This window comes from Mauremys reevesii, linkage group 3 (assembly GCF_016161935.1).
Source record: "Mauremys reevesii isolate NIE-2019 linkage group 3, ASM1616193v1, whole genome shotgun sequence".
NCBI lineage: Eukaryota > Metazoa > Chordata > Testudines > Geoemydidae > Mauremys > Mauremys reevesii.
Window position 1 is genome coordinate 170,393,656 of NC_052625.1, and position 21,549 is coordinate 170,415,204.

A 21,549-nucleotide genomic window follows, 5' to 3' on the forward strand; every position below is an offset into this window, starting at 1 on the left:
TGCGCTGCTGCTGCCGCCGGGGCTGCTGCTGAGCTTGCAGCTGTCAAACCCCGCTCTACACACAGCTCTGCGCTCTGCGCAGCCGCGCTCCCCCGGCCGGAGCCCGGCAGGCGCGGCGCGGCGCGGCGGGGCGCGGCGCGGGGCCGTCCGGACGCAGCCGCCATGCCGGGAAGGTCCGCTCTGCGCCCCGGCGGGGGCCGCCCCTGCGCCGGCAGCGCCAATGGGCGCCGGCCCCGGCCCGGGGTGGGCGCGGCTGGCAGGAGCCCGGGCAGGGAAGGCGGAAGGCTGGGGCGCGCTGTCGGGGCCGTGCGCCGCGGCCGGAGCGGCTGGCGGGACCATGTCTGTCGGCAGGAGGCAAGGTGCGGCCGGGGGGCCGGGCTGGCGTCAGGGGGCCCTTGTCTGCCCCGGGGCGCTGGGGGGGCGCTCGCCCACTGCCGCGGGGGCTGCGCGCCTAGGTCCGGGAACCGCTTCTAAAGTTCCCGAGTGAGCCCTGCCCCGGGGAAGCGGGTGCGGAGCCGGACGGGAGCTAGCGGGCAGCAGGTGTTGGAGGGAGCCTGGGTGGGGGCGAGGAGCCCTCGGGCCAGGGAATAGGAGCGGGGAGGAAGCCTGGGGGTTGCATGGGGGTTGTTACTGGTGTGGGGAGCCCAGTAGCCCAGGAAGAGGGGGCTGGACCGGGGGACTGAGGCTGACGCAGGCTGTGCTGTCTTGAGGGGAGGATGGGTGAAGAGGGGCTCGCCTGAAGCAGCTTAGGGGGTGCTATGGGCAGCTGGCAGAGTCTGGGGTTTGCCTCCAGTGCCTGTGAGGTTTGGTGGTGGTCTGGAACAGCCACTGCTCTACCTTTCCCTTCCCGCCCGCCAAAGCTTCTGTCCCATCCCAGGGACAGCATGCTGCTGCTGCTTTACTGCCAGCCTCTCCACGTGGGCTCAGAGCTAGCATGGAGAGCTGCCTGAAGACCCAGCACCACAACAAATCCTGGTAGCAGGGAGGAAAAACTATAGCAAAATCCTGCTGCATGTACGAAATTCCATGCAGATCGGCATGGACAGGCAGGGAGCTGGGTGGGTGAGTGTCATGTCCAGTGTGTGACACTTAGGTCTGCAAGGATAGACCGTATTTGTAGATGAACATGTGGCAGCCTCTGGATGCTTTAATTAATTGCCCTTGTGTCATTAAAGTGCCTTGCAAGGTGTTTTTTTTGGGGAGGGGGGAACGGGGATATTCAACAAGCCATTGAAACAAGATCCTGCCGGCCCTATGTGGATCCTGAAGATTGCAGTAATTTTAGAAGACTAGGTGCTTATACCTGTGTTCTTGGACAAAAGTTACCCTTCTCTTGTTGTGCACTTGCTGCTGCTTTTTCCTTTCACCCCAGAAGTTGAATTCCTGTTAAGGTTGTGTAATGCTTCTAAATTCATCTTAACAATCTCCCCCCAACCCCCCCAAAAAACTCTCTCACTTTTGGCTGAAACTGTCAATGCTTTTTGTTGTCCTCAAGGTGAGTGTGTGTGCACAAATGCTTGGAGCTGTTTTATGCAGTTGGAGTTACAATATTGTGGGGACTTTTTCCTGTTTGTGCAATGTGACAATCTTTGAGGGATTTTTGGTTTGGGGAGCTTGTTTTGTGTGAGTGTGCACCTAATTCTAAAAATCTGAACTTTGAAAGCTGAAGCTTTGCACTTAAATAATCCTAATGGAACAGTGTAATTTCTAGGCTTCTAAAATGCAGCTGTTTTTCCCAATTTTTATCAGTTTTAAAACTTAATGTGGAGTATGAACAGTAGAACATTTTATGTTGTAAAGTGTGCATATGCAGAGATGCACAATGAGCTTGTATATGCAGCTAGTTAAGTATACAATGGCTGGTTCTTGATCTTGTAAGCTCTACAAGTCTATCCCCTACCGAGCAAAGACTTTGCAATTTCTGCAAGCCAGATAACTATGGATTGTATTTATTTATTTGGAAAAACAAAACAGGAATTATATAAACTTAATGCAATGTTAGGGATCCTGAAATAGAATCATGTCAGAGAATCACAGAACGGATCCCGTTTGAGCCCCTGCTTCATAGAACCTCCTGCAGTCCATATATGCCAGGTTCTTCTCCATCAAACAGGGGAATAAGACAGTGTTATAAAGGATTAACTCTTGAGCCTCTGCTTCTTTATCGTCCTCTTAGCATAAGGAAGAACCAGCTACTGCTTGAAGACAACTGCAGCTTTAGCCTGTGGAGGCTGGCCTGAGACTCTTGATATCAGTCTTGGTAATGCAGACAAGGTTGATGGGCTGATGCCCAAAGAATTGATATTTCTTACACCCACCTTCTCTCACATGCCCCCCATCTCTGCACTGTTTGCAGATCTATGTGATCTATTTAGCTTCTTGTAAAATAAAGACAATTGAGTGAGTTTCTTCCCTAGGAAAAATGCATGTGTTTCCTGCTCCCCCTTTAAAAACAAATATTGAACCCATCATTCATAATGCTCATACAATAAACCAGGGTGTATAAGCATTATATATCTTGTTACTTATAAGGACCTACATGTGCATAGCTGGGAGTTGCAGTGGGCATTGCCTGCCCCCCCCCCCAACTGCAAGCCTCCGGCAGGCATGGAATTTGCCTCCTCCCCGTTTGTGGCTCCATTGGCCTGACTGGAGATGCACCCGCCCTTGGCCGCAAAGAATAAAAGTCCAGCTGCTCCTATGCCTATTACCATAGTATCTGCGCACCTCAGAACACAAACAAATTAATCTCATAGCACTTCTGTGAATTAAAACAGTATTACTATTCCCACTTCAGTTTGGGAACTGAGATATGGAGTGATTTGCTTGGCCACAGTCACACATGTAGTCTGTGCCAGTGCTGGAAACTGAACCCAGATTGTTTCCATCTCAGTCTAGTTCTTAACCACAAGACTGTCCTTCTTTCAAGCAGAAAAGATATTTCAATTTGTGCAATAAGTTGTTTCCTTTCTGAGCATCTGTCAAATTATTTTATTTTAAATGGTGAAACCTATTTTGAGTACCTTTCATTTTACAATTTTCAGTACTGCTCCCATTAGAAACACCATGTTAAGGTATTACTATGTCAGGTCAGACATTAAAGTGAGATGTTCACTTCCCAGAGTGTGCTCCAAATCTTCCAAATTCGTGATCGCAGCATCAGACTTTAAATCAGTGAATAAATATTCTCCTTAAACTGTGTCTAAACCAATGTGTAGTTTCCAAACAGCTAACTAATGTAGGGAATCAGAAGAGAAATGGAACCTAGCCTGTCTAGGCTTTTATAGAGAACCCCTCACCTACAATATCTGTGGAAACCCAAAGTTAGATCTTAACCTAATAGAGAATCTTTGTCTCTTCAAAGCAATGTGTAAACAAGAGTATCTCTGTGGCAGAGAGGTTTGCTGGAAGTGGAGGGGAGGGGCATGAGACTGGTACACACAGCATTAGTGTGTGTGATGAGCTTATCTATATTTTATTAATATGCTCCATGTCTCTGTGCGTTCATGATAGGTTACTTGTGGAGTTCGGTCAAAAGGGATTGTCAGAGGAACCAAGTAAGAAAGGTAAAACAATGCTCTAAATAAAGAGCATCCCAACAAATACTCAAACATGATAGCCAAGCTTATAGTCCTCTGGTGCCCAAGCTGTCTTGTCAGGGTTGAGAAGAGAAAGATCAAAGAGAACACACTAGAGGACCCTGGGCCTAGAAAAGGGTGGCAACTCAGTGAGTGCCCAGAAGTTGCTCATAGAGTGTCAGCAAGAGCTGGCAGGGTGGCCAAGTATAGGGTGACCAAATAGCAAGTGTGAAAAATTGGGATAGGTTGGGGGTATATATATAAGAAAAAGTCCCAAATATTGGGACTGTCCCTATAAAATTAGGACATCTGGTCCCCCTACCCAAGGAACACACACAGACAGGCTGTATCTACACTGCAATAAGTAAATAAATAAATAAATATGTTTTTAACTCAAGTTAGCTAACCTGCTTTCAGAATGCAAATAAGACATAAATGTTTAATGGTGACAGTAATTAGCCATTGGAACAATTACCATGGGTCATGGTAAACTCTTCATCCCTGACTATTTTAAAATCAGGATTAGATGTTTTTCTAAAAGAGATGCTTTAGGAACTTATAACATACCACAGTACAATCCAAACTAATGGGCAGCTGGGTCACCCGTGCTTTGGTGAAGTAGCTCCCACCTGAGCCACCCACAAACAGCCTTCCACCATCCAAGCCGCAAGCCGAGTGTCTGTGTAACTGCAGCCTCTCAGCCACACCTGGGTTACACTCTGGCTCTCACAATCCTTGGTTATTTTGCAGGATGATCCTAACACACCACCAGTACCAGATTTCCCCTCCCCCAGAAATGTATGTCCTATACTGCCCTGGAGAGTACAAAATATCTAAAGTCTGTTATTTCTTAAAGGGAATAATATTCCAGTTTATTATCTCAAATAGTTATTCAGACACTTCCGTTTCAGACACCTTCTACACCTTTTTGAGCTTTCTTTGTTTCCCTTCCCACTTGATGACTCTATTTGCTGCTTAAATGCAAATTAAGCAGAGCACACATTTCTTTGGCTGGCACAGACCTGTTTGCTGACTTCTGCTTGGACAGGTCTGTGGGATTTGGAACACAGTGTTAAAATCATACAGGGAATTCTTGTAACTTTACAGAGTGTTGCTGCAATTTTATCGGAACGATCCTGACTAGCAAATTGAGATTTAAAATGATACCTTATAAGACATGCCTGTGACATTCCCCTCTGGTGTTATCTGGACCAGTGATCTACTAGTTCACTCAAATCCTTGACTCTGAGCCAGTGTTACTCTGCTCTGCTGTGAGAACCCCCACTCTTGGGCTGTTCACGCACAGTCTCTGGCATGTAACTGCTCCTTGGATTGTGCAACTGAATGACACTAGCCAATATCTCCAGTCCCAGACACAACCCTAGGAACCTCTGTCTTGCAGTGTCTAGTTATGCCTGCTGGACATACAAGCTTATATGGTTTCGTGCCCCCCCCCCTCCCTTCAGAGTCAGGTGAGCATTACCTCATCACAGTCCCAAACTGGCCAAAAGAAGGGGAGTGACTCGAGAGTTCAACAGATCCTTTTGTTGCTGCCTAGGCCAGTCTCCTTTCTTCCTGTGAGGCTGGGTTTGTCCTATAACTGCCCTGATGAGGTGTGAACTGCCTCTCTGCTCTTGGAGAGTTTTTGTGTGGGCGTATTTTAAGCCATGAGGATACATTTTCAGCCTCATAACTACATACATGAAATTATAACCTATAACATTACTGTAACAACAATGCTCAGTGCATCATGAGCCTTCCAAAGACACCTGACATGACAGGACAAACTTTGCATTAGATACCACATGGTCATTTTACAAGAATGAACATGGAGGTGCTGGGTGTTACCTTGAGGTACAGTGCATCACACATCCCCTCCTAGTTTACTGCATGAGGGTTAGTCACTGTTTAGCTCAAAGGCAGTTTGTTATAGTTCTCTTGGCATCCAGCCATTAAGGCTGTGAGGCTATACAGTTCCATAAGTTTGGAGGATGATAATATGACAAGACAGCCTGATCTAATAAAAATCTTTAAACAGAGGTCTCTTAACCATGGCTCCTTAATTGGGGAACATGAGTTTCCAACTATTTGTTTAGTCTTTTTATTACTGACCTTGGCACAAAAAGTGGGAGTGCGCTAATAACGTTTGCGGATGACATAAAGCTGGGAGGTATTGCCAATACAGAGAGAGACCGGGATATCATACAAGAAGATCTGGATGACTTTGTAAACTGCACTTGTCCTTGTTGAACCTCATCAGATTTCTTTTGGCCTGATCCTCTTAATATGTCTAGGTCCCTCTGTATCCTATCCCTACCCTCCAGCGTATCTACCACTCCTCCAAGTTTAGTGTCATCTGCAAACTTGCTGAGAGTGCAGTCCATGCCATCCTCCAGATCATTAATGAAGATATTGAACAAAACTGGCCCCAAGACTGACCCTTGGGGTACTCTGCTTGAAACCGGCTGCCAACTAGACATGGAGCCATTGGGCTCAACAAGTAGTGATCAATGATCTAGCCAGCGTTCTATCCACCTTATAGTCCATCCAGCCCATACTTCTTTAACTTGCCGGCAAGAATACTGTGGGAGACCATATCAAAAGCTTTACTAAAGTCAAGGAATAACACATCCACTGCTTTCCCCTCAGCCACAGACCCAGTTATCGCCTCATAGAAGACAATTAGGTTAGTCAGGCATGACTTGCCCTTGGTGAATCCATGCTGACTGTTCCTGATCACTTTCCTCTCCTCTAAGTGCTTCTGAATTGATTCCTTGAGGACCTGCTCCATGATTTTTCCAGGGACTGAGGTGATGCTGACTGGCCTGTAGTTCCTCGGATCATCCTCCTTCCTTTTTTAAAGATGGACACTACATTAGCTTTTTTCCAGTCATCCAGGACCTCCCTGGATCGCCATGAGTTTTCAAAGATAATGGCCAATGGCTCTGCAATCACATCCGCCAACTCCTTTAGCAGTGCATCCGCCCCCATGGACTTGTGCTCGTCCAGTTTTTCTAAATAGTCCCAAACCACTTCTTTCTCTACAGAGAGCTGGTCACCGCCTCCCCATACTGTGTTGCCCAGTGCAGCAGTCTGGGAGCTGACCTTGTTTGTGAAGACGGAGGCAAAAAAGTCATTGAATACGTTAGCTTTTTCCACATCCTCTGTCACTAGGTTGCCTCCCTCATTCAATAAGGGGCCCACACTTTCCTTGACTTTCTTCCTGTTGCTAACATACCTGAAGAAACCCTTCTTGTTACTCTTCACATCCCTTGCTAGCTGCAACTCCAAGTGTGATTTGGCCTTCCTGCTTTCACTCCTGCATGCCTGAGCTATATTTTTTGTACTCCCTGGTCATTTGTCCAATCTTCCACTTCTTGCGTTTAAGATCAGCAAGGATTTCACTGTTAAGCCAAGCTGGTCGCCTGCCATATTTACTATTCTTTCTTACACATCGGGATGTTTTTTTTCTGCAACCAATGTGGACACAAGAACAAATGGACATAAACTGGCCATTGGGAAGTTTAGACTTGAAATTAGACGCAGGTTTCTAACCATCAGTGGAGTGAAGTTCTGGAACAGCCTTCCAAGGGGAGCAGTGGGGGCAAAAGACATATCAAGCTTAGTCTTGAAGCCAGATAAGTTTATGGAGGGGATGGTATGACGGGGTAGCCTAATTTTGGCAATTAATTGATCTTTGACTATTAGTGGTAAATATACCAATGATCTGTGATGGGATGTTAGATGGGGTGGGATCTGAGTTACTACAGAGAGTTCTTTCCTGGGTGTCTGGCTGGTGAGTCTTGCCCACATGCTCAGGGTTTAATTGATTGCCATTATTGGAGTCGGGAAGGAATTTTCCTCCAAGGCAGATTGGCAGAGACCGTGGGGGTTTTTTGCCTTCCTCTGCAGCATGGGACACAGGTCACTTGCTGGAGGATTCTCTGCACCTTAAAGTCTTTAAACCGTGATTTGAGGACTTCAGTGTCTTAGACATAGGTTAGCGGTTTGTTGCAGGAGTGGGTGGGTGAGATTCTGTGGCCTGCGTTGTGCAGGAGGTCAGACTAGACAATCATAATGGTCCCTCCTGACCTTAAAGTCTATGACTCTAAAAGTCATGCTTGACATAATTCCTGCAAGCATAGATAGTAGAGTGCCATATATTCAGTACCTTGGAAATACCATTGTGTGTATTAGGATTCTGCTCTGGCCAGAGAGACAGCTGGCTTTGCTCATAATTCTACCCTCAATACAATGGAAATTGACATTAACCAGGCACTCTTAACAGAATCCTGAAAGAACTGACGAACATCTTCAGACCACTTATTTTTTGAGTGCATAAATCAAAAAATAACAACAGTACTTATCCTACAGATTGTTAGAGCTAGGGATAAATATAAAATTAAAAAATAGCTTATTGGTTAAGGAAATATGTGTTGTAAAGAAAGGCCCTGACTAGTAAGAAGAAGAAAGGCCTTGAAAATAATGTTTTTAAGGCTGAAAGGAATCAAGTGTAGGGAGGATGTCTAGTTCAAAGAATAACTAATGTGATAAGGGGAAGTTTCTAAAAAGACGGCCTCTAACCAATAGGAGTGACTGATTTAAAACCATCTGCAATCAAAGAGAATCTGTCTTAAACTGAGCCAACACTGACGTTCCCATAACACATATCTGTGAACTACGGTGCAATGGAAAAACAGTTGGACACCAAGAAGGAGGGGGAGGAAAAGTCTTGGGGAGAAAGGAGGTTATAAATCTTATCTGGATTAAGACTGGACATAACGGTAAATTGTCTCAAGTTGGTTTTTAGCTGAAGTCAGTAATTGGCAATAACATCACTTGTTTGTTAAAAGGAATAAAAAGTCAACTCTTACAGGGTTCATTGCTAATACCTACCTGACCACACTGAATGAAGCCTACCAGCATGAGTCTAAGCACCTCTTAGTTAGCCCATTTGTCAGTATCTTGATCAGATACTTTTAAATTATTTATCACTGTTTAGATGTAGTAAATTGCTTATTATTTAGGATTTTTAGGCATGTTTAAAGCAATCGCATTTGGCCTTGGGAATTAATAAAGGAATTTATAGTTAAATTACCATTTGATTTCCTGTATTAATAATAATAATTTAAAATATTATTAATTCCAACACCGTCCTTGACAATATTTAATAATACAGTTCTCATAATGCATAACTCCCATCAGTTTCTCTAGGAAGAAGCAAGTGAATTGTTAACTCAAATGCAGCTAAGATTTTTTTTCCTCGTTGACCAAAGCAGTTCATCACTACTGATCCAAGTGTTTCCGTAGAGACTTGTAACTACCCGATATGACCAAATTTTGATCTTTATGGCGATGTGGTATTTCCTGCACTTTCACTTCAACCTGTGACCTTTGGCTTAAATTCGCACTGGAGTTAAATCACATTAGTCTCTGACACCTGTACACCTCTGTCATGGAGTATCAAGGGTAAAAGAGAAAGTAGTCTTGACTGAAAAGGAAGCTGACACAGTACACTTGTGCTACATAGCACACATTCGCACTACACCAGTCCCAAAAACTAACTAAATTCAATTATAGTCAGTCAGTCTGTAATCCAATGCAGTGACAAAAATAGATCCATCCACTTCAGCTTCTCATGAGTGACAGGTCCGGGAAAGACAAATTGAAAGGAATTCTGTGTGAATAGTAGTAGAAAATGTGGATCTTCTTTGCTAATAGGTATTGGGTTTGGTGAAAGATGGTACAAGGGGTGGGGAGTTATTAAAATGTAATCTGCATAATATATCTTTTCAAAACCAAGCAAATTCTGGGCAATCTAGGCTGCAACCTAGCCAAAACTGACAGTTTAGGCTTTGGCCCTCTACTTGCAGCACGATGATATGCATTTTTGTTAGATATGTCTTTTAAAACAAACGAAAAAAAAACCATAACAACATAAGAATGGCCGTACTGGGACATACCAAAGGTCCGTGCAGCCCAGTATCCTGTCTACCAACAGTGACCAATGCCAGGTGTCCCAGAGGGTGTGAACCTAACAGGTAATATCAAGTGATCTCTTTCCTGCCGTCCATCACTACCCTCTGACAAACAGGCTAGGGACACCATTCCTTACCCATCCTGGCTAATAGCCATTAATGGACTTAACCTCCATGAATTTATCTAGTTCTTCTCTTTTAAACCTTTGTTATAGTCCTAACCTTCACAACCTCCTCAGGCAAGGAGTTCCTCAGTTTGACTGTGTGAAGAAGAACTTCCTTTTATTTGTTTTAAACCTGCTGCCTATTAATTTCATTTGGTGACCCCTAGTTCTTGTATTATGGGAATAAGTAAATAACTTACCTTGTTTACTTTCTCCACACCGCTCATGATTTTATATACCTCTATCATATCCCCACTTAGTCTCCTGTTTTCCAAGCTGAAAAGTCCTACCCTCTTTGGGACCCATTCCAAACCCCTAATCATTGTAGTTGTCCTTCTCTGAACTTTTTCTAATGCCAGTATATGTTTTTTGAGATGAGGACACCACATTTGTACACAGTATTCAAGATGTGGGCGTACCATGGATTTATATAAGGGCAATAAGATATTCTCCATCTTATTCTCTATCCCTTTTTGAATGATTCCTAACATCCTGTTTGCCTTTTTGACTGCCGCTGCACACTGCGTGGACATCTTCAGAGAACTATCCACTATGACGCCAAGATCTCTTTCCTTATTAGTTGTAGCTAAATTTCATTTGCCATTTTGTTGCCCAATCACTTAGTTTTGTGAAGAGTCCTGTGGCATCTTATAGATGCATCCGACGAAGTGGGTATTCACCCACGAAAGCTCATGCTCCAATATGTCTGTTAGTCTATAAGGTGATGGGTTTGGGAATCTCCCCAACATCCTCAGACATGAAGACTGAAGGAAAGAATTCCTTTAGTTTCTCCACAATGACTTTATCGTCTTTAAGTGCTCCTTTTGTATCTTCATCGTCCACCGTCCCGGATACCTGAAAGAATAATCATGCACCAAAATGAGTTATGAAAACACTAATGACTTGCATTAGGAAGGAGGGGAAAAGGTCTCTCTCTCACTATGTATGAGTATAACTATAGTCTTTAATGGCCTGATCACTTTTTTTTTCTGTAAACCCTTCCTTATTTGGTGCAGATATTGGCTGTATAAGGAAGCAGAATATGCACAGGGAACTAAAAAAGACTTATATGTCCTCACTCCAGAATGTCTGATCATAAATGACCCTTGCGTCAGCCTAAATCATTTGGTCTTTCTGTAAACACACACACATACAATGTACTCATTAGAAGGTGTGTAAAATAATTGTAACTTGGGTATTTTGTTATAGTTTTAACATGACTCTTGATTTGCACGATGGTGAATATTTTCTAAAATGAAAATGTATAGAATTCATATATTTTGTTTGGAAATATAGGATCAAGTTATGCTAAAATAGGTGTTGTGGATACCACTGGGGACAGAGAGGAGATAAGGATATATTGATTACAAAAACAGTATAAAATAACTAATGTGGAAAAACTAAAGGAGGAAATCCTCCAAAATTCAGACATGGATTAAAAAGGAAGAAACCTGTAATTGCTAGAAGAGCCCCTCCCAATAGTAATATAATTGACATTCAAAATGGTAGCAAGTTTTTTTTTTTAATTTATTGTATTCATAGGTGTCCATTAGACAAAGTCTCTCAATATAATTAAGTGCCCCACAGTGGCAGCACTTGTGCTGTGAGGCTGGCTGGGGTTGGCTCTCCACTCTGGGTGTTACAATCTCCAGGGTTTCAGCACCCAGGGCGTAACTACAGCGGGGCATTCAGGGCAGCTACTCCCGGTGCAAAGTTGGGGGCGTGGAAAAATGGGATGGTGTGGGTAGCACGATGCTCCCTGGAGCCTGGCTGCCAGGAGATGCTCCCCTGGACAGTAGCAAGTAAGTGTCTTCATTTCAAACAGTTTGAAAATGTCTGTGCTAAATGGAGGTCAGAAATCTGGAGGGCTCTGTGGCTCCTCCCCCTACTGCCCTGTTTTTTACTTCCCACGGCTTTGCACCTTGGGCAGCTGCCCTACTTGCCCTGCTGTGGTTATGGCCCTGCATTATCATGACAGCTGGGCCAAACCTCAGTGGCACTAGGACCCCAGAGGTTGCTGTGCCTGGGGCAAGGAGTCAAGCCCAGCCAGCCCCTTGGGACAGGAGCTGCCACTCTACCCTTTCAGACGTTCTGGTGATCCAACTTTGAGTTGAGAAACCCTGGCCTAGACCATCCCTGAGAGGTGTTTGTCTAACTTGTTCTTAAAAACAACTCCAATGACTGGAATTCCAGAACCCCCCTTGTTAACTTCTGTTGACCTCTGAAGCAGTATGGCAATGCACAGTATTACCATCTCACAGGAAATCTGGACTCAAGCCATTTGCAACTTTGTGCCAAGGCCAATGTAGGTTTGCAGGTCCAATTACAGAATGGGGGACTATATTGTGGAAAGCAGTGTCTCTGGAAAGGATGTAGGGACCCTATCGAACAAGCAACAAAACAGTGCAATGCTATGGCAAAAAAGATTTACTGAGAGGCAGATTAAGATATACTGGGGCACTGGGAACAAAGAACACTTGGGGCCCCCACATCCTGCCCCTGGCATGAGGTTCCACCCCTGCTGCTCCCCTTCCCAGAAGCCAGGCCATGGTAACAGCTGCCCAGGTAGCCTGGACGACTATGGGGAGCAGGGTTGGCTCCAGGCAGCAGCGGAGGAAGCGCGTGCCTGGGGCAGCGAATGCTAAGGGGCGGCATTCCATCCATTCTTGGGGTGGCACAGTCTGAGCAGCACTTTTTTTTTTTTTGCTTGGGGCGGCAAAAATGGTAGAGCCGGCCCATGTGGGGAGTCCTAGTCCCTCCACCTGCCCTGGGTGGCGTGTCCTGGGAGGGGCAGGGACCAAGGGTTGGGGGCTGCTGTCTGGCACTCTGGCCCCCTGCCCAAGGCAGGTGTAGGTTCCAGGGCTCCCCACATCTGCCCGGGCCCCGTGGGCAGCTCTTATCACAGCCCAGGGCAGTGGTTCTCAAACTGTGGGGCACACTCCCATAGGGGGGCACAGAGGAATGTTCAGGGGAAACATGGCAGGCCCCAGCCTTCCCCTAGCTCCACTATGGCCCCACTGCAGTCCTCCCCCCAGCCCCAGCTGTGGCTCTTCTCCCAGCCACACACCCACTCACAGCCCCTGACTGTGGGCCCAGACCGCGCTCCTGCCCTGGTTCCCGGGGACGGAGGGGATGTGGATAAGGGGTGTGTGTGACTAAAATAGTTTGGGGACCCCTGGCCTAGAATGAACATATGCCCCATTTTGGCCCCAGATGTCCTGATTTTTTGGGGAAAACTGGGCACTTGTCCCATTTGCTCTCACCAGCTGATCACCAGTTGGCAAGAGCAAATGGCAAAAATATCCAGTTTGCCAAAAAAGGAGTGGGCGAGGGTGAGTGGTGGGCCTTGGGGCAGGGTGGTTATGAGCAGTGTGGCTCAGGCCAGCCCTGCGCAGGGGAGATGAGGGCTTCAGCGAGTGGCTCGGTCCAGCCCCACATGGGTGGGAGATGGGCTTGGGGGAGCTCAGTGCTACACGGGGATGTGAGGGAAGGGAGAGGGCTCAGAACAGTGTCATGCCAAGGAGGGGAGGGGGGAGAGATGAGCTCCGTACCTGGTGGGGAGGGGAGGGGCTTGCTCCAGTGCTGCACTGGGTAGGTGGGGGGGGCTCAGTCCAGCGTGGGGCTGGGAGGGCCCTTTGTCCAGCACGTGAGGGCGGGAGCCTTGGGCCAGCTCTGCATGAGGCTTGGACAAGCAGCACTCAGCCTGCTCTGCCTGGGGGCGGGGGGAATTGCTCATCACCTCCATACAGGCTTCTCTAGTTGGGCTGGAGGCAGGGCCGCAGGGGGAAGAGGAGGAGCATGGAGGGGGAGAGAGGAGGAGCAGTGGCTGTGAACCCCTTCAGGGTTCCCCAATTGGTCAGGAACCTGGGCCCCATTGGCCCATACGGTATTCCGCCACTGGACCTAATGCTGTCCTTGTACGTATAATCAGAGGAGTAGCAAGTAGAGGATGACTTTTACCTCTTATGTACGGCATTGGTGAAATGGACACTGGAATACTGTATCCAGTTCTGGTGTCAACATTTTAAAAAGAAGACTGAGCAATTGGAGAGGTGCAGAAAAGAGCCAAAATGATTTGAGGGCTGAAGAAAATGCCTTAGTGAAAGACTTAAAATTGCTCAATCAGTTCATCTTATCGACAAGAGGATCGAGGGGTAACTTGACTACAGTGTATAAGTACCATGACAAGGAGAGAACACCGGGTACTAAAGACCTCTTTAATCTAGCAGAGAAAGGCATAACAGGAGCCATTGGCTGGATCCCAAAGCCAGGCAAACTCAAATTAGAAAGTGGGTGAAAAGCTTTAACAGAGGTTGATTGACCATTGGAACTGCCAAGGAAAGTGGTGGATTCTCCATCTTTTGATGTCATCAAATTCAGACTGGATGCCTTTTCTAGAAGAAATGCTTTAGCCAAACACAAGTTATTAGAGCTCAGTACAGGGGTAACTGGATGGAATTCTGTTTCCAGACAGGAAGTCGGAGTAGATGATCTTCTGGCCTTAAAAATCTAGGAATAGTAATTCTACCCAGAAACCTGTTGCCAGCCAGTGAAAATCCTAAAGCTCTGGTATAATGTACTCCCAATATGAGACTCCACTTAATAAACGGGCTGTGGCAAACTGCCTTAGCTTCAGTTTCTAAGTAGTCGTCACGTCACCCCATGCACAGTTTGTTGTGAAGTGACCAAGATAAGGATATTTGGGATACAGCTCACATCTGAAACAAACTGCAGCACTTTTCTTGCCATGTGCAGATTTGGGTTGGGATGGGGAGGGTAAGCTCTCTCAGCTACAACTGCTATGTTAGCATCCAGGAACAGCACAAATGCAACAACACACCTAAAATTGTACAACAGTAGCCCATCTAAGTCCAGCTGCCACCTGAGCCTGGGAGAGAACCCAGAGTTAGACATGACTTGTTATCATAAGCACTCTATATAATATCATATGCAATGTTCCAAGAAATGTGAATGGAAAACTGCATGCTGTTCTGGGCAGAGAGGAGAATGAAGAATTATTAGGAGACAGGCGGGATCACTCTCGGAGGAAGGATGAAGAGCTAAATATGTAGAGCTCTGTTTGGGACATAGGAGCTGTAACTAGGAATAATGGGACTATGTCAGGGTTTCTCAAACAGGGGTCACCACTTGTGCAGGGAAAGCCCCTTGTGGGCCGGGCTGGTGCATTTACCTGCCCCGTCCGCAGGTCCGGCCGATCGCGGCTCCCACTGGCCGCAGATCGCTGCTCCAGGCCAATGGGTGCTGTTGGAAGCGCTGTGGGCCGAGGGACTTACTGGCCGCCGCTTCCAGCAGCTCCCATTGGCCAGGAGCAGTGAACCGCGGCCAGTGGGAGCCGCGATCAGCTGGACCTGCAGAAGGGGCAGGTAAACGCACCGGCCCAGCCCGCCAGGGGCTTTCCATACACAAGCGGCGACCCCTGTTTGAGAAACCGTGTTCTGTTATGTGAGTTCCAGCTTGAATACCTCTCTTTTATACTGGCTTGCTTTCTCTTTAATGTGGGTTAGTGCTTGGTGCATTGTGTATGGGGTGTTGTGGGGTTTTGTTTTGGTTAAACGTTTGTTGCTTTTATTTTTGTGATGTATTATATGCCTCTTTCTATATACTGCTTTTATGTTTAGTTCTGCAGTGACTAATGCTTGTCTAGCAGTTTAGTATCTGTCACAACTTGCTCTCGTTGCTAAAAATAGCAGGTGCCTATTGCCCACACTGAGTACCAGGAAAGATAAAACATTCTTTGGTTGCTGCTTCAACTTTCTTGTCCAAACTGGAACATCCCACATTCTTAGCACTTATTTTTCATATATTTCAGCTTTTCACTGACAAGAACCTGTGAACTACTTATAGATTTCATTTCCCTCCTACCCTATCCAACTAATCCAAGAATTACTAAAGCTAAAATTTGGTAAATAGGTTAAGAACCACTGGTTTACAGTGTGACGCTGAACATCCTCAACTTTCTTTGGCTTGAATGGGACTTGTATTAAGTGCAAAACATGAATTTGTCATTTAATACCTTTCAAGATATAGCCTTTCTTTAATATGTATTTAACTCTATAAAAGCCCCTATTCAGTCCCTTATAATGATTTGTACAGCATCTGTTTGCAATGTCAGAACGATCATAGGGTCTTTAAACCTTTCTTACTCTCTGCTGAAAAGTCTCTCCTCCCAGAAATCTATGCAAACTGACACCTGGCAAAATAAATCAACCTTGCAGGATGTCATGAAGGTCAGAGAATCTGGGTTCTCTTGGACAAAGTGTTGAGGTGAGTTCCAGAATTGATGACCCTTGCTTTAAAAACTGACACAAGCCCCTCCTATTTAAACAAGAGGAATAAAATCAGACTCGAGAAAAGATGTCAGGATGTGTGGGCAGGAGGCCTGTATGTGCATGCGTGCTTCCAGAATCAGCCCATTTTCTTCAATAATGAAAGTAATAATAAGTCATAATTTGTTGGAAATTCTAGTTGGCATTGTGGATGGGTTTAACTATGCAAAAATAAAATTGATATTTAAATGGATCCCAGGTCCTTTGCATTTTCATTGTATACATGGACAGCATAACTGGAGACTAGCTTGTTGTGGTTTGGCAGCTGTTTTTCTCTCTTACAATCAGCAGATGTAGATTTCATCTTAATTCATATTTCCAATAAAATTTAACTTTTTGGTAAAACACTCCATAACCCTTCATTCTAAATATCATGTGTAGATCACAGCTCTTCATAAAGGAGAGGAAGCCAGGGTACAGGGAGGGAGCCAGGTTTTCAAAAGTGGCCTCTAATTTTGGGTATCTGAACTTGCATATCATAGGGCCTGATTTTCAGAGGTACTAAGCAAGCCTATGTAACATCAGTTTATGTAAGTGCGAGCTGTGAATAGTCAATAACTATGAAAGCCAGGCTATTTGCTGGCCTACTGCCTTCATTGTCTGTTTAGAACAGAGGTAGGCAACCTATGGCACGCATGCCAAAGGTGGCACATGAGCTGATTTTCAGTGGCACTCACACTGCCCGGATCCTGGTCACCAGTCTGGGGGGGCTCTGCATTTTAATTTAATTTTAAATGAAGCTTCTTAAACATTTTAAAAATCTTATTTACTTTACATACAACAATAGTTTAGTTATATAATATAGACTTATAGAAAGAGCCCTTCTAAAAACATTGAAGTGAATTACTGTCATGCAAAACCTTAAATCAGAGTGAAGACTCGGCACAGCACGTCGGAAAGGTTGCCGACCCCTGGTTTAGATCTTAATCTTCTGCAAATGTATCTGCCTGCATTTATTTTTTTAGGTTAAAATTTTGTTTAATCTCCTTCAGTCCATTATATTTGTCTCTGCTGATGTTCGAAACACACTCTAAACTTCCAGAGGAGACTAAATTAATGTGCTGCTTTTACCTCTAAATGTTTAATGAAGAGCATAGCTATAATTTAGCATTCTTCCCTATTTTACTCAAGATAAAGCCCTTCCCTCTTGTTTTGATATACTTTGTATTTATCATTGGTTCCTATGTGTAGTCCTTTATTGGTCTTCAGATCGCACGACAATGCACATAATCCAATCTGAATTAATTGTCCTATTCAAATTTATGATTCTATCAATACTTTACCAAGTTCTGGCACTGAATAAATTAAAACTATTTTTGTTCAAGCCAAAAAATAACTTTACCTAAAAAGGTTATCTCCTTCATAGCCCTAACTTCAAAGGTTCTCAAATTTATGTAAATGTAGAAAATGGTCTCCTAGCTTAGAACATGCTTTCATCTCTGAAGGGTGGTAGGGCACCACTGTGACCAGTGCAAATAATTGTTACTTTCTCACTGAACAAAGACTATATATTTGCATACTGGACACGCACAGCATGGGGAAAATCTTCTCTGTACTTAACCTCGCTACATCTTTCCTAACACTTCTAGGAAGCTTTTTCTTTAATGAATTTAGTGGTCGTGAAAGGTGCTGGATTGGAACCAATTTGTTTGGATCGTTATCTGTAATGGTCACTTGGAAGGATGACGGCACACAGTAATGCAGTCTCTGCTGTTGTAAATTTGGCACCACTCTTGAGCACAAAACTTTAATTGGGCTAGATTTTGATTTGCCAGAAATATAACAATGCCAGTGAGCAAGGGAAGGGGGAGAGCAAGGCCACACCCCCTGCCATGTGCAACTGCATTAGGGCTGCTTAAATCAGAGCTTGGCATATGGGACAGGAAGGCAGAGAGAGCACAAAATGCATGCCTGATGCACCTGCCCTGATTCCCATGGTACATATGTACACACACAAGTCAGTAGCAGGGCAAGCAAGTGCCCCATGAAAATGGGCAAAATAATTTCCCCCCCCCCCCTTTCCAAAAGCAGGCTGTAGGCACTGGAGGAACTGAAAGTGAGTCGTCATTTCTTCTTGGTGTGACATGTAGCTGCACCATCCCATCCTCTGGACTGAGTCTAAAGGCTCTCTTACCCTTTATTTCCCCACACCACCATAGTATTCTCAGTATGCTTATTGAATAAAAATCTAAGCCACAGTCACAATGAAACTACTACTCTAGTTAAGGAATAGAAATTGTGATTACAGCATAACATGCTTTTTCTCCCTGAATGTTCCACACTCGTTGTTCATACCTTGTCATTTCCTAGAGGCACAAGACTTCATTCGTAGTAAAATAATTTAGGCTTTTAAATAGTGCTGTGAGACAGTTTAAATATTTAAAGAGAGTCTTGTTCTGAATGAAATTACAATGGGTGTATGTATACTGTGGTCGATGACTGTTTCCCCTGGTGTCTTTTAGGTTGCGTAGTACTAGTCACCACTAAGTGCCAAACTGTGCTCACTTTACTGATGTAAGTTGTTCAGTTGAAATCAATAGGACTAATCCTATGAGTGAGATGAGCAAAATTTGGCCTTAAAATGGGACTGATACTGCTAATGACCTGGCAAGAGTACTACTACTGATGTCAATGGGACTAATTATTATAAATAAGAATAGAAGCATTAGGCACTACATTAGGGACCTGTCATGGGTTGTCACCCCGGGGTGCAGTCTGAGAGCTGTGGGAACCACTGCACCCCTCTAAGATACACAGCTGGATGGGGACACATCCAGCCTAACCCAGGCCCCGTTATCATCCAACATGACAGCAGTGGTGCTACCTGAGTGCAAACAGACACCAGCCAATTTCCCAGCTCCCCAGGCTGCTTCTCTTCCCCCCCCCTCCCCACCCGAGTATAAACCCAAAATTATACTGTCTTGCGCTGCACAGGGAACTGTACAGCGTACGCGCAGAGAGTTTGCCTCTCTCAATGTGGAGTGGAAATACAACAGCCCCTCTGAGCTAAGATTCCCAAAAACTTCACTCCAAACTCACTGGTTTAGATTAAGAAATAAAATAAGTTTATTAACTCCAAAGATAGATTTTAAGTGATAGCAAACAGATCAAAGCAGATTACCTAGCAAATAAACAAAAGTGCAAGCTGAGCTTAATATACTAGATTGGATATGAATAAAAAATTCTGACCCTGAAAAATGACACAAGCAGGCTGCAGATTCTTAAGGGGCAAGCTGCGCTTGCTTTACAGTTTAGAATCCCCAAGTCTTTCATACACAGGCTAGAAATCTCTTTAGCCTGAGTCCAGCACTTCCCTCGATTCGGCCTTTGTTCCTCAGGTGTTTCCAGGAGTCTTCTTGGGTGGGGAGTGAAGACCCCCAGATGATGTCACTCCCTGCCTTATATAGCTTTAGTATGTAGTGGGAACGCTTTGTTTCAAAGCTTGGTTCCCAAGCCAGTTTGTGGAAGAGTACTGACATCCCAAGATGGAGGGCAGCATCATGTGGCCTGGTCACATGTCCTTGTAGAGTCATAGCAGCCATTACTTACAGCAGTGATGGGCAGCCTTACAGGGACGTGCTGGCCACTGCTTCCCGCAGCTCCCATTGGCCAGGAATGGCTAACCGCGGCCACTGGGAGCTGCAGGGGGCCTGCGGAAGGTCAACATCCTTAAAATGTCTCGTGGCCTGCAATCAGATTACCTTGATGGGCCGCAGATTGCCCATCACTGGCCTAGAGGGAATACTATTCCTTAAAAATGGCTTTATAATGTAAGAGGGAGCCCTACCAGTCTGTTAAAGTAATAAACCCCCATTTCTCCAGGCAACATTATAATTATTTTGTTAGAATCCCACAGTAGGTTATCCTTAAGATAAGTGTGCCTTTTCCTGCCAAAAAGTTATCTAACCTTTGATCCATTTTTAAATATCTCCAAACCTATTCTCCTCTGCTCTGTAAAATCTCTGCTTGACCAGGCATACGTCATAACCCAAGAGTGTCACACTCTACACACCAGCTTTCTCTGACTAAAACAAAATATGGTTTAAGTGACTAAAATACTCAGGCATGCTCATTAGGAAGAAGACAATTTTAACTACAGCTTTGTTTTATCTAAATGACCTTTACATTTAAATAGCTAGTAGCAGTTTGTACTGTAAGCATGAGATGATAGGGTGGGGTGGAAGGCAAAAGGGCATGTGAGAAAGCTACCTCTTTAATAGAAATAATAGGGTTACCATGTGCTATTGCTGCCATCCTCATTACTTTCATGTCCGATTAAAATGAATCAATTATGACAGTTTAATCAGTGGCTCAAAGAAAATGTCTTGCAGTGCCAACAAGAGACGTTAAGCAGTCTTAAGATGCTTGTGTAGGATTCTTGTAAAATGGCCTGGCCTGGCTGCAGAGGATAGCAGCATATAACTGCTGCCACCAGCTAATATTTACTCCTTTAGCTCAGGGAGGAGGCATGCTGACTATTCCAGGTTCAAAATTTTGCTGATGACCCTTGGAGGGTTTTACATGAAAAGATGGCAGCTTGCGCTTACAACTGGAGGAAAGGGAAGCAACTCTTCATTGATTAGAGGGTAAAAAAAAGATCTCAAAATACAGTGACTTACATCTATTGTAAAGATATTTCTGCTTTTATTCATTACAATTATTTTTATTATCCCATAGTGTTCATAGGGAAAGTACTGAAGAGGCTCTTTGCTGCTACTCCCTCCACTTCTCATGTGCCTGTTCCAAGTGGAGAAGAAATGGTACTAAAAACTCCTGCCTCAAAACCACAGCAGAAGGATTCTGAGACTGCTCAGACTTCATCAGAATGTGCCAGTTCCCCAGGTAATATAATCTGCAAATTACTGCAATGTGAAAATATTTGGGTAAATAAAAATACATTTGTTTTTAAAGAGAAAAAACAGTTATATATGAACACATTGTGCAGAACCTTGTCCTATGTATGCATTGAGCCCCAAATTTTAAACGCAAAATTGCTTTTGGGTCTACCTATAAGTTCTATGCAGTGCATACCATTCAGCATCTTGATCAAACTAAATTTTTCAGTGACCAAAAAAAAAAAAAATCCCTTTGTTAATGCAAAGTTAGGGTTGCCTGGTGGTATTGTGTGTCCTTCCAGAATGTCAAGTTCAGCAAGACTCAGAAGTCTGAGAGTTAAGGTATACCACCAGAGCAACCTTGATTTTGTACATCCTGGTTTTCAGAATTCTGAGTTTTGTTGAACTTGACATTCTGGAAAGGCACATGATTCTACCAGGCAACCTTAACTCTGCACTAACAAAAGGATATTTTGTCAGTGAATTTCCTAACTTTTTTAAAAAACATAAAAATGCTCTTTGTAGGAGTTGTCTGTAATAACTATAGCTGTCCAAATAAAGATGTACAGTAGAGATACTACTCTGACCCACTAAAGACAAAAGATTCAATGTGATTCCTAAGTGGTCTGTAGTTCACCTCGCAGTAT

The 21,549-nt window shown here is 44.6% G+C and overlaps 1 protein-coding gene across 6 annotated transcripts in view; it reads left to right on the forward strand.

Annotated features, from left to right (window-relative positions):
- Positions 1-224: 224 nt before the first annotated feature.
- ERICH1 (glutamate rich 1) overlaps positions 225-21,549 on the forward strand; it is a 128,491-nt gene continuing 107,166 nt past the window's right edge. For 4 of the 6 annotated variants that reach the window (XR_005596949.1, XR_005596948.1, XM_039532444.1 and 1 more), the window contains exons 1-2: positions 231-359; positions 20,745-20,909. Coding sequence is in view for 2 of the 6 variants with exons in the window: in XM_039532444.1 (XP_039388378.1) it covers positions 338-359; positions 20,745-20,909 (187 nt within the window). In the remaining 4 variants the exon portion in view is untranslated. Of the gene's footprint in view, positions 360-20,744; positions 20,910-21,549 lie in introns of all 6 variants that reach the window. The other 2 variants (XR_005596951.1, XR_005596950.1) reach the window with 1 other exon arrangement.